At 49.4% G+C, this 13,010-nt stretch overlaps 1 protein-coding gene and 1 non-coding gene across 2 annotated transcripts; both read left to right on the top strand.

The window, feature by feature from the left end:
* The first annotated feature begins 1,977 nt into the window (after positions 1-1,977).
* Positions 1,978-3,120, top strand: B3GNT3 (UDP-GlcNAc:betaGal beta-1,3-N-acetylglucosaminyltransferase 3). The gene has a single exon (XM_038740799.1). It carries the CDS (start codon positions 1,978-1,980, stop codon positions 3,118-3,120), a length of 1,143 nt encoding a protein of 380 aa, XP_038596727.1.
* Positions 3,121-12,388: 9,268 nt separating this feature from the next.
* Positions 12,389-12,526, top strand: LOC119920035. The gene has a single exon (XR_005447806.1). It is a non-coding gene; the product is annotated as a small nucleolar RNA SNORA7 (small nucleolar RNA).
* Positions 12,527-13,010: the final 484 nt, after the last annotated feature.

Raw genomic sequence — 13,010 nt, 5'->3', positions numbered from 1 at the left:
ATCTATTCTATTTATTTTATTTTGTTAGTATGTTTGGTTTTGTTCTCTGTCTCCCCCTTTTAGACTGTGAGTCCACTGTTGGGTAGGGACTGTCTCTATGTGTTGCCAACTTGTACTTCCCAAGCACTTAGTACAGTGCTCTGCACACAGTAAGTGCTCAATAAATACTATTGAATGAATGATTGTGCCAAGCACTGTACTAAGCGCTGGGGTAGATACTTTTGCAATTGTAAATGTATTGTTCTTTTACAAGTCATTGAGGGCCCTTGCTCATAACCAGGAGGGCAACCATCACCAAACATCCTGCTGCCATGGAGACAGAACCCTGTATTGTGCGGCTGACCCAGGAATGGCGGTGTTTACTGTGTAAATAAAGAACATAAGACCATAGTTACAAATAAATATGAATAGACAATCGTCACTTGCAACTCATTGAACAGTTGGCATTACAAGCCATTTCTTGCACTGTTAGGTGCCTGAATATATCTCCTTTGTTTTTAGGAGAAATAGGAAAAAAATAAAATAACAGTAGATGCCAACTCCCTTAAACAGAATGCCATTTTTATTATCTGGCCTTAGGAAGTCTCCTCCACACAGTCAGCAATATGGATCTAGAGAGAAAATCTCCTATTTTTAGAAAGTAACTTCAGGAACAAAAATAACCCCACACCTTCTAAGGCTGGAGGCAAATTTGCCACAACAGAATCATGATGTCGGCAATCAATGCTTGGAAACAGCATTCCAAAAAGCCTGTTTCCACTTCTGAGGCCTCTGTCATTTCTGTTTCTGCCATAGATTATTGCCTGGCGCAAATCACCTTTTGAAATCATTTTGAGGAAGTAAAGAACATCTGGAACAGTATGCAAGAGCAGTGATTTGAGAAGCAATTCATCATTTCAGTCAATTTCATAAAACACTTTTTCAATTTTCCCCAAATTTTCAAGTTTTCCTGGGGAAAGCAGTCATTTTCGGAAACTTTTTTCTTTTATTTTTTTCCCTTGTTTCCACATTTCTGGAGTTCTCACATGCAACATCAAAGCTTGACACATCAAAAATGCAGAATAGGGCTGAAGGGGCCTCGCGTGGTCATTTCATCCATCCCCCTGCTTCCAGGCAAGGTTGCTCTGGTGTTGGAAGGCAGAGGAGGAGATTCCTCAGCCCCTCGCAGTCCCTTTTGCCTGGGTCGAGCAACCCTCCCTGCCAGGAAGTTCTTCCCTCTGCCAACCTGAACTCTTTCTGTGACAGTTTAAACCCACTTCCACTTGTTTGGCCCTCTCTTGAGGACAGGACAACAGTCCTTATGTCTCGAAATAAATCACTTGTACTCATGAGTCCTCAGCCCTGCCCCAGCTGGGCTTGGATCTCATTCACCCACTTGTTCTCTGGGTCTGCCGCCTGTGTGTCATTGACCAGGGAAACTGAGAGAGATGGGCAAGGAGAAGGCAATAAGAGGAAAGTTCACTCTTTTATTTACTCACTTTAGAATCCTCTAGCTGAAGAGTCTTGAAGAGGTCACCTGGTCCAGGCCCCTGCCTCCGAGTGAGTCTCCCCAACGTAATCCTTTATATCTCACTTGAATCTCTAGCTACAGTCTAAGCCCGTTTCTTCCACACCTGATAGCTAGATTGGGAGCCCTTTGAGTGATAGGACCATGTCTAATTCTCATCTGTATACTTTTTCCTTGCACTTAGTACAGTGTTCTGCACACACTAAATGTTTAATAAATACAATTACTACTAGTAGAAATGCCATGTTATACGAGGGAACTGGATGGGGAGGATCTGGTTGTCCGGGAGGGAAGGGGCTTCAGGGGAGAAGCACTGAGGCTTCTCAGGGCTTTTCAGACTGTCAGACCCCTCCTTCATATGAATTCTGTTTGCCCTTTTCCTCTTCTTCTTCGCCTCCCCCTTTTCCTCCTCCTTCTTCTTCTCCTTCTCTGCCCTCTCTTTCCTTTGCCCTCTCTCCTCCCAGGGAAAGATGCTGCGCTGCAAGTTCCAGCAGCTGGAGATTGCCCTTCTGCTGGCCATGGGCCTGGGTGCACTCCTCTTCCTGTTGCAGGTTGAGCATAGAGAACTAACTCACCGCATCCCTCAGGGGGTAAAGCTGGGATCCCTCCCTGACATTTCCCCTCCCACAGTCTTCTCCCCGCCTCCGGCTCCCTGCCATGCCAACACCTCGGTGGTCAATGCCTCGGGCTTTGCCGAGCTGCCCACCCACATCAAAAACTTCCTCCTCTACAAGCACTGCCGGAGTTTCCGGCTTCTTCAGGATGCACTGGGAAAGTGCGGGAGGCCCGGGGCTTCGGATGAGGTCTTCCTCCTCCTGGCCATCAAGTCATCTCCTGCCAACTATGAGAGGCGGGAGCTGATCCGGAAGACCTGGGGGCAGGAGCGCACTGTCCACGGGCTGTCCATCCGCCGCCTCTTCTTGGTGGGCACAGCCTCCAACGCCCTGGAGGCCCGGAAGCTGAACCGGCTGCTGGCCATGGAGGCGCTCCAACACGGTGACATCCTGCAGTGGGACTTCCACGACAGCTTCTTCAACCTGACCCTGAAGCAGGTGCTGTTCCTGGAGTGGCAGGCGGCCCACTGCCCAGAGGCCCGCTTCCTCTTTAATGGCGACGATGACGTCTTCGCCCACACGGATAATATGGTGGTCTTCCTCCGGGACCTGCTTCCCGACAAGCATCTCTTCGTGGGCCACCTCATCAGCCATGTGGGGCCCATTCGGCTCAAGTACAGCAAGTACTATGTGCCCGAGCTGGTGAGCCAGGAGAACTCGTACCCACCCTACTGCGGAGGGGGTGGGATGCTCATGTCACACTTCACTGTCCAGGCCATCCGCCGGGCCTCCCTGAGCATCGAGTTCTTCCCCATCGATGACGTCTACCTGGGCATGTGCCTGCAGAGGGAGGGGCTGCAGCCTGCCTCCCACATGGGCATCCGCACGGGTGGGGTGCATGTGCCCTCCACCCAGCTTGGTTCTTTTGACCCCTGTTACTACCGGGAGCTGCTTCTGGTGCACCGCTTTGTGCCCTATGAGATGCTGCTGATGTGGCAGGCCCTGCATGAGCCAGGACTGGTGTGCGGCAAGAGGACCCTGAAGTACCAGAGGGTGTAGGGACCGGGGATGGGAGGAGTAGGCTGGGGAAGAGGGTCTGGATCTGGTGGCGGGGAGGGAGGGCAGGGAATAGGAGCTTGGCTTACTCTGCTGGCTCTCACCTGAACAATCCTGCCGAGGTAATCTTGCAGGCCTTGTTGGCCTACCGCGGCCTGACGTCTAAGGAGAAGATGGCCCGGTCCCCATCTCCAACCTCAGCTCAGGCTTCCCTGCATTTTGGGTTGCTCTCTCCCTGTCCCCCACTCCCTTCTGCCTGGTTTTCGTGGGCCCTGGCATCCTATGACAAAGCAGACTGAGGTGGTGGTTCTGGGTGAACTGCAGTATTCCTTCCTTTGACCTAGTGCCCCCAAGCTTCCAACCCCTGCTGTAGGCCATGGAGGCTACTAATGGAGTGAATGTGAGGAACTGGGTGTCACCTGAAGAGACCTGCTTAGCTCTCGTCTGTCTCCAGATATCCTCAACTGCCCCTGGATCTGGCCCACTGAGCTCAGCAAGGTGACCCCCTCAGATGGGGCTCGAGTCCAGGGCTGCCAGGGAAGAAATGGGCCTACCCTCTCACTGCCCCCACTCTGGTCCAAAGGCTGGTCAGGGTGAGGGGAATAGCTCTTTTGGGGATGTAAGGCAATGCCCGTGGGAGTGGATTAAAGGTGGGGGTGTGTGTGTGGAGGAGGGCTGGGATTGTGGGTAGGTGGGGGGGGTTTCCATTTGAAGAGGGGAAGTCCCTTTATCACCGCTGCTCTCTCAAAGCAAAGCCAGGCCTCAAGCCAATTCACTCAACCGATTAGAGCAACCCAGCCCTGGCTGGGAGCCACATAGGAGAATGGGTAGCCAGGAGGAAGTCTGAAAACTTCCTTGAGCTGCTTGACTCTCACCTTGGAGCCAATGAGTAATTGCCCCCAGGGTCCCTGGGGATGTGAACTGGGGCAGTTGCCACACTGCGGCAGGATTACTTGGGCCAGGGCTGGAGCTGGAGTCTTGGGTTACGCTTGGCTGTATGGACTCAGGCCTTTAGCCTGTGTGGGACTGGGCTCCCGGGAGCAGCTCAAGATGGGCACCGAGGGTCCTGAAGATTAAACCTGGGTGAGCCAGGAAATGCCTTATTTGTCTTGGAAAGCTCCGAGTGTTCTTCCTCTGCGTCATTGTCGGTGCCGGCAGCTGCTGGGGTGACAGCATTCGGGGTTGGAGGGTGGGACAAGAGAGGAGAAATATGGTGGGGGCTGTTCTGCTGACTGGGCGGGGAGTCGTGGAAAGCAGAGGACGATCTGTTCCCTCTGTGTGTGTCAGGGACCTCCTCCGCTGCTTGGCTGCCTTGGGCCCCTGTTCATTGTAACCATCCTCTCTTCAGCAGCTCCTCTTCACCTTGGAATGGGAGAAGGTCAGAAGCAGTGGTGGTGGTGGTGGTGGGGGGGTGGGCAGGGAGGAAGCGGACAAGAACGATATAGCTGACTACCCTTTTATCCCCGACCTGGAACGAGCTACTCAGACCAGAGACCCCTGGAGAAATGGTCCGAGCTGATCGGGCACACCACATACCCCTTCCTCCCTGCCCATCCCAGGACTGGGGGAGGGGCAGAGTTGTGCTTGGTGGGATAAGCCGCAGGCAACCCAATGGGGAAGGGGAGCCCTGACAGGATCAGGTCATGTTCTGCTTTCCATGACTCCCTGTCAGCAGTGTAGCCCCCACTGTGCCACAGTGGCCATCGCAGTGGCTGAGGTCATTCTGGGGCCTGGAGTAGCCCGGTATAGGCAGACCGTACTCTCTTTGGGGTGTCTTCTGATTTGGCGGTGGGGAGGTGGGGCATAACAGGAAATGGGAATCTTCTCCCCCAGTTTGAATTAGTATTGCCCATCCCTCCTCCCCATGCCTCTGGGGGTGCAGGATGGCAGAAGGGAATACAAACTAAAGGCAGGGATGAGGACCCCAGGGTCCCCTCTTCCCTGTCTGGGATTCTCTCCCATTCTTTAACTCTCAAAGTTGAAAGCCAGCCCTGAGGTGGGCCTAGCCCGTTTGGGTAAGGAGCCAGGCCCCAAGGGAGAACTTCCAGATTTGGTAGGAGGTGGGGAAGAGGCTGAAGATGAAGCCTGCCTGACCTGGAATTCACCTTGCTCACCGCTGGTGCTCTAGCTAGGTCAGTGTGCACAAGTCCTTCCCATCACCCTTTTTCCCCTGCTCCCAGGTCACTGCCTGCCCAACCACAGAGAGGAGAGGAGGGATGGGACACTTCCTTGTCCTCTTTTGATTTGGTTTTTATCAAATGAACTCTACTGAATGTGAAAGAGAAACAGCCTTAGCCCAGACCACAGTACCTCAGAAACCTGGCGAAGTTACCCCTGTTAGCAACAACTTAAAAAAAATTCAAGGTTGAGGGCTTGGGTCGGAGGTGAGACCAGACTGAGCCAGACAGACCCAGGCACTGTATGGTTCCAGTGTAGGGGTGGTCAGCAGCTTCCCTCGGGTGTGATATAGCTTGTCCAAGCGGGAGCTGGAAGTTGGCAGACATTCTCCCTGTAAAGTTACTGCGGACTGCTAACGACCCTTCGGAAATCCATCCTAGGCCCGGGTAGCTGCTCTCCCCTCCAGCCTCTGGTGAGCTTTGTTCAGGCTTATTGACATTCCCTTACTTCCTTGAATAAAAGTATCCTGCTTGAGCAGGGGAGGAGGGTGGGCAGTGGGATGGACCCAGACACTCCAGGGACTTCAACAGGGTGAGGGTGGGGGGAGACTTCCGCCAGGCCCCTTGGAGCCAGGCAGGCAGTGAGAGACCTTGCTTTCGTATTCCCTCTCTCCTTCCTGCCCCCTCCCCCAAAAAGACAGCTAGAAACGATATCCATTCATTCATTCCATCGTATTTATTGAGTGCTTACTGTGTGCAGAGCACTGTACTAAGCGCTTGGGAAGTACAAGTTGTCAACATATAGAGATGGTCCCTACCCAATCCCTTTCGGTCTTCCTGCTTAAGAAGGGGTGACAGAGAAAAGAGGGAGAGGGAAGCTTGTTGAGGGTAGCTTTCCACTAGGAAGATGGCAGCAGAAGACCCAGCAAGGAAGTAAAAGAAGCAGATGGGGTTTCCACTTAACTGAGGCCAGAGGCCCAAAGTCCTCTGGGAAAGCCACCTGGTAGTGAACCGTCAGGTCTTCAGAACAGAGCTGCTCTGTGTGGGGGTGGGCAGGGCATGGGTCCGTCTCATATGGGTCTGTTGGCATCACTTCCAATTCTCAGCTCGTCCCTTAACTCTCTTCCACAGCTCAGAGCCCCCAGGAGGACACTTAAACACACACCCCGGCTGGCTCTTATTTGACATATTCATATATTTTTTTCTTTTATGTTTTTTAATTGGGATGTGTCTTTAATGAGGGTGGGCTGTGGCCAACCAACAAACTAGTTGGCTCTCTTCAAGCCCTGAACAAGCAAGTTGTTTTATGCTGCTGCCCGTATAGTTCTAAAACATCATTCTGTGCACATCTCCCCACTCAGAAACTTCCAACGATTGCCTATCCATCTTCACATCAGACTCCTCCCCATCGCCTTTAAGGCATTCAGCTTTCTCCCTCATACTACAGTCCAGCCCACACACTTTGCTCCTCTAACACCAATCTACTCATGGTGCCTCTCTTTCCTCTATCTCACTGCCCACGTCCTCCCTTCTGCCTGGAACTCCCTTCCTCTTCACTGCCAACAGACTACCAGTCTCTCCATCTTCAAAGCTCTTCTGGAAGCCTTCCGTGACTTAATTCTCATCTTCCTACCTTATTCTCTCTCTCTTTTGCATCTATTAATACCCCTAAATGCCTTGATAGACACTCCATCCCCAGGGCAGTTATGTACTCTAAGAGTTGAAGGCTAGCCACAGGGGGGCACAGCCCATTAGGGTAACGGGCCAAGGATCCCTTCTGGGAGAATTCTCCTACCTATAATATATTTTAATACCTGTCCCCTCCCCAACATTAGATTGAGGGTTGTGATCCGGTCTGGTTAGTCTGTTGTACTCTCCCAATAATTAATTATGGTATTTATTATTATTAATAATTACTAATTACTAATAATTATAGTATTTGTTAAGCACTTACTATGTGTCAAGCACTGTTCTAAGCACTGGAGTAGATACAAGGTAATTAGGTTGTCCCATCTGGGGCTCACAGTCTTAATCCCCATTTTACAGATGAGGTAACTGAGGACCAGAGACGTCAAGTGACTTGCCCAAGTGCCTACTTTGTGCAAGGCACTGTACTAAGCGCTGGGGTGGATACAAGGAAATCGGGTTGGACACAGTCCCTGTCCCACGCGGGGCTCACAGTCTCAATCCCCATTTTACAGATGAGGTAAGTGAGGCCCAGTGAAGTGACTTGCCCAAGGTCACACAACAGAAAAGTGGTGGAGCTAGGATTAGAACCCATGACCTTCTGACTCCCAGGCCTGTGCTCTATCCACTATGCCACACTGTTTCCCAAATGCTTAGTACAGTGATCTGTACAAAGTATTGAGTATAGCGCTCAATACCACTGATATATATATATATATCAATACCACCGATGGATTGTGGCTCAGAGCCAGCTGCAGCTGGTGTAATGATGGTGGTATTTCTTAAGCACTTACTCTGTGAAAAGCACTGGGGTAGATACAAGGTAATAACATTGGACACAGTTCCTGTCCCCCATGGGGCTCACAGTCTCTCACTGACCTGCCAGGATGTGTCCTGGAGCGTTGCTCTCGGCTCAATCTAGAATTAGATGGATATGGGCTGAGGGGGAGGGTTACTGGGGAGGGGAGAAGAGACTTTATTGGATCTTCATCTCTTTCACCTTCTGTCAGAGAACTCTGAATAAAAGCAACTGTTCTCTAACTTGCTGTACTTCGATCTCACCATTGGCCCTTTGCCCACATCCTCCCTCTCACCAGTTCCTCCTTCCTCCTTAATATCTGACAGACCATCAGTCTCCCCACCTTCAGAGCCTTATTAAAATCACATCTCCTCCAAGAGGACTTCCCCAACTAAGGCCTCATTTCCCCTAATCACTCTCCCTTCTGCATTACCCTTGCACTTGGATCTGTACCCTTTAAGCATTCGATAGTCACCCTGCCCTCAGCCCCACAGCACTTATGTACATATCCGTAACTTATTTTAATGTCTGTAAGCTCTTTGTGGGCAAGGCACACATCTGCCAATTCTATTGCATTGTACTCTCCCAAATGCTTAGCACAGTGCTTTGCACACAGCAAGCACTCAATAAATATCACTGAATGATTGGCTGTGGAGGGTGGGGTGTTGGGAGTTTATGGCACTTTTCTCTGCAATCCTCCTGAGCAGCTGGCTCTAGAAGTTGAGGGAGAGGAGTTTGAACTCCAGGGATCTGATCAAGAACAATAAAAATATTTTTCAAACCCCTAGAGCTTCGTGCCTTATGATCCTTGATTCTTCAAGGCTGTAATTGTAAAATGTGAAAAGTAGGGGTAGAGGATCTGTCACCTGAAAGGCCAGGAAGAGAGAGACTAAGGCTGAAGTTGCAGTGTGAGGGATTTAGGTGACACCAGGACATTCAGATAATGAAACATATCCTCATCAGGGGTATTGATCTGGTACCTACGGGGTGCAGCGTGAAGCAGCGTGGCTCAGTGGAAAGAGCACGGGCTTTAGAGTCAGAGGTCATGGGTTCAAATTCTGGCTCCACCAATTGTCAGCTGTGTGACTGTGAGCCCCTTTTAGACTGTGAGCCCAATGTTGGGTAGGGACTGTCTCTATATGTTGCCAATTTGTACTTCCCAAGCGCTTAGTACAGTGCTCTGCACATAGTAAGTGCTCAATAAATATGATTGATTGATTGATTGACTTTGGGCAAGTCACAACTTCTCTGGGCCTCAGTTACCTCATCTGTAAAATGGGGATTGACTGTGAGCCTCCCATGGGACAACCTTATCAACCTTATCACCTTGTAACCTCCCCAGCACTTCGAACAGTGCTTAGTAAATGCCATTATTATTATTATTATTATTACTAAGTGCTAGGGCAAGTGTGCCACAAACAACAGACCTGGTCCCTTACCCCTTCGTGGGGCTTCCAGTCTAATGAGGACAATATATAAGGGAGGACATGGGGTCTCCTGTGGAGCTTTTAAAGGACACATAACTATTTGAGAGTGGGAGAAGTGTTGGAGTTCCAGCTTTACCAGAATCCTAATGAGAAGCTTCATGGAACTGGTTACCCATCGATTTGGTTTTATGAATAATTGAGATCTGCCAATCTTCTCTCGTACTTGGGAGGCAGGGTTGTCTAATGGAAGGAGCCCAAGACTGGGAGGCAGGAGAGGCGAGTTCTAGTCCTGGCAATGTCAACAGCCTCTTCCATGCCTTTGGGCAAGTTATTTAACCTCACTGTGCCTCAGTTTCCTATTCTGTAAAAATGGGGATTGAAACACCTGTTCTCCCTCCCTCTTGCACTGTGAGCCCCATCTGGGGCAGAGACTGTCTGAGCTGATTAATTTGTACCTACGCTAGCACTCAGCACAGTGTTGGGAACATTGTCAGTGCTTAACAAATAGTATCATTAATTATTATTCAGAAGTGGTCTAAACTAAAGCTAAATACTAAATAAATACAAATGAATGAATAAAGCTAGATCAGTTAGAAGGAAAGCCCAGATAGAGGCCTCAAGGTCATTTAGACCAGCCTCCTGCCTTCAGAGAGGTGTTCTCTTAACCCATGGGTTCTGCCCTTAAATAGTTAAAGAGAAGGATCTCCAACTTTCTCATCTGACCTTTACCAGCCTTTAATTCTCATGATGGGAAGTTAGTCCAGTGCTCTGCACACAGTAAACATTCAAGAAAAACCACTGATGTATTGTTCGAAGTTTTTTTATCCCCCAAAATCTATCTCTCCAACTGCAATTTAAGACACATGGTATGGGGATAAGGGAATGACTGAACTAAGTGTTTTTCATTCATTCAATTGTATTTATTGAGTGCTTACTGTGTGCAAAACACTGTACTAAGTGCTTGGTAGAGTACAATTCAACAACAGACACATTCCCTGCCCACAATGAGCTCGCAGTCTAGAGGGGGAGACAAACATTAATATAAATAAATAAATTACAGATCTATAAGTGCTTGGGAGAGTATACTACAATAGAGTTGGTAGATTTGATCCCTGCCCATAAGGAGTGTACAGTCTACAGGGGGTAACAGTGTCTCTCACCTTGGCATTTATTTTTAATATGGTATTTGTTAAGCACTTACTATATGTCAGGCACTGTTTTAAGCACTGGGGTATACACAAGGTGGTCAAGTTGGACACAGTCCATGTCCCACATGGGGTTCACGTAAATCCCCATTTTACAGATGAGGTAACTGAAGCACAGAAAAGTGAAGTGACTTTCCCAAGGCCACACGGCAAACTAGTGGCAGAGCTGGGATTAGAACCCAGGTCCTTCAGACTCCCAGGCCCATGCTGTAGCCCCTAGGCCATGCTGCTTCTCAAACACACATTCTGCCAAGGTTACTGTTCTTGCCTCCCCTTTGCTTTCAGAGGCCATTATGTGAGCAAAGTCTGTGGGACCAAAGGAAGCACAGCCACATTTAGTCTTCACAGTTCACACACAAGAATTGTGAGTAAAGGAAATGACGAACCTCTGGTCGAAGTGAAAACTCACCGAAAGAAACCTCAAGATGAGACCAGAGACTGTTGCAAGGACCCTAGAACCTGGTGGAGTTTGCCCAGAGGGATGGCTATTGGTCCCCATTGTTCCAGTCCAATCCTAGTTGCTGGAGCAAAGAATTGCCATAATGCACCAGTTCTTGATCCTCCGTGGGGAACTGGGGCGGGATAGGTGATTGAAATCCAGATTGTCTCTGCCATTTCAACCTCTTCACTATGAAACCTTCCCTTCCCACAGCCAAAGGCAACTTCAGCACCTGCGAACCTTTCTACAGCTCAGCTCCTCAGCCCCTCCCCTTTGAGAGGAGCCATCAAAGAGGACTGTGAATGCTGTGGGGGCTGAGGAGGGGGAAATGTGAAATCAAACCATTTGCAAGGGAGCCACAAGTCATTGGATCCCACCAGCCCTGCTCTTAAATGCTACTGAGTGGAACAAACACCATATGCAACCATCAGGAAACTCTCACTAGCCTCTAGTTTCCATTCAGGTCAGCCTTAATTAATTATGGTATTTGTTAAGTGCTTACTATGTGTCAAGCACTGTTCTAAGATGAGGTGGATGCAAGCTAATCAGGTTGGACACAGTCCCTGTTCCACATGGGGCTCACAGTCTTAATCTCCATTTTACAAATGAGGTAACTGAGGCACAGAGAAGTGAACTGACTTGCCCGAGGTCAATCAATCAATCAATCAATCAATCGTATTTATTGAGCGCTTACTATGTGCAGAGCACTGTACTAAGCGCTTGGGAAGTACAAATTGGCATCACATAGAGACAGTCCCTACCCAACAGTGGGCTCACAGTCTAAAAGGGGGAGACAGAGAACAGAACCAAACATACCAACAAAATAAAATAAGTAGGATAGAAATGTACAAGTAAAATAAATAAATAAATAAATAGAGTAATAAATATGTACAACCATATATACATATATACAGGTGCTGTGGGGAAGGGAAGGAGGTAAGATGGGGGGATGGAGAGGGGGACGAGGGGAGAGGAAAGAAGGGGCTCAGTCTGGGAAGGCCTCCTGGAGGAGGTGAGCTCTCAGTAGGGCTTTGAAGGGAGGAAGAGAGCTAGCTTGCCGGATGGGCAGGTCAATAACATGGTGGGGGCTGGAGCTCTGCGAAAGCTTGCAAACACAAGAGAAGCAGTGTGGCCTAGTGGATAGAACACAGGCCTGGGAGTCAGGCTAATCCCAGCTCTGCCACTTGTCTGCTGTGTGACCTTGGGCAAGTCACTTCACTTCTCTGGACCTCAGTTACCTCATCTGTAAAATGGGGATCGAGATTGTGAGCCCCACATGGGACAGGGACTGTGTCCAAACCAATTTGCTTGGAGCCACCCCAGTGCTTAGTACAGTGCCTGGCACATAGTAAGCACTTAACAAATACCATAATTATTATTATTATTATTATTGTCTGCTGTGTGACCTTGGACAAGTCACTTCACTTCTCTGGGCCTCAGTTACCTCATGTGCAAAATGAGGATTAAGACTGTGAGCCCCTTGTGGGACAAGGACTGTGTCCAACCTGACAATCTTGTATCTACCCCAACAATTAGTACAGTGCCTGGCACATAGTAGGTGCTTAAATAACATAAAAAAAGTTGGCTGATGTGGAGCTCCCCTCTCAGGGTCACTCCTGGAGAGTTTCCAAGACTCTACAAGTCTCGGCTATAGGAAGGAGAGTCAAGCAGAGGCATACCCATTCCAATCCTAGCTTGGGCAGTGACTAGCGAGTGGAAGGCAATCTGCTACAAGTCAATATTCACCCATGCTGGGCAGCAGCGGCATGGGAGAGAGTCGAGGGTGGAGACTCAAATTCACTGCATGGAAGGAGGCAATGGTAAACTAATTCCGTATTTTTACCAAGAAAACTCTATGGATACACTATCAGAACAATTGCAGATGGATAGCGGAGTGTTCTGGGAGAGATATGTCCATGGTGTCACTGTGGGTTGGAAATGACTCGATGGCATAAGACAAGCCAAGATGTGGAGCTAGTGAGCTAGTTTTGGCTGGCTGAAGTTTGGCAATGGCTTGTCTTCCTTAGTAAATGAGACCAGGCATAGCCCAGTGTTTCAACCTTGCCCAGCTGTAGCCTTCAGCCATGTATGGGGGCGGGGGTTGATCCCAGAATTGCCTCCACCCCTCTGGGTTAGCGGGGAAGAGGTTGGAACACTGGGAAGCAGCTTGGCCTAATGGAAAGAGCATGGGCCTGGGAGCCAGAGGACCTGGTTCTAATC

The sequence above is a fragment of the Tachyglossus aculeatus genome, chromosome X1 (genome assembly GCF_015852505.1).
Source record: "Tachyglossus aculeatus isolate mTacAcu1 chromosome X1, mTacAcu1.pri, whole genome shotgun sequence".
NCBI lineage: Eukaryota > Metazoa > Chordata > Mammalia > Monotremata > Tachyglossidae > Tachyglossus > Tachyglossus aculeatus.
The sequence above is the reverse complement of the archived record's forward strand: the minus strand, read 5'-3'. Positions and strand labels throughout refer to the sequence as shown.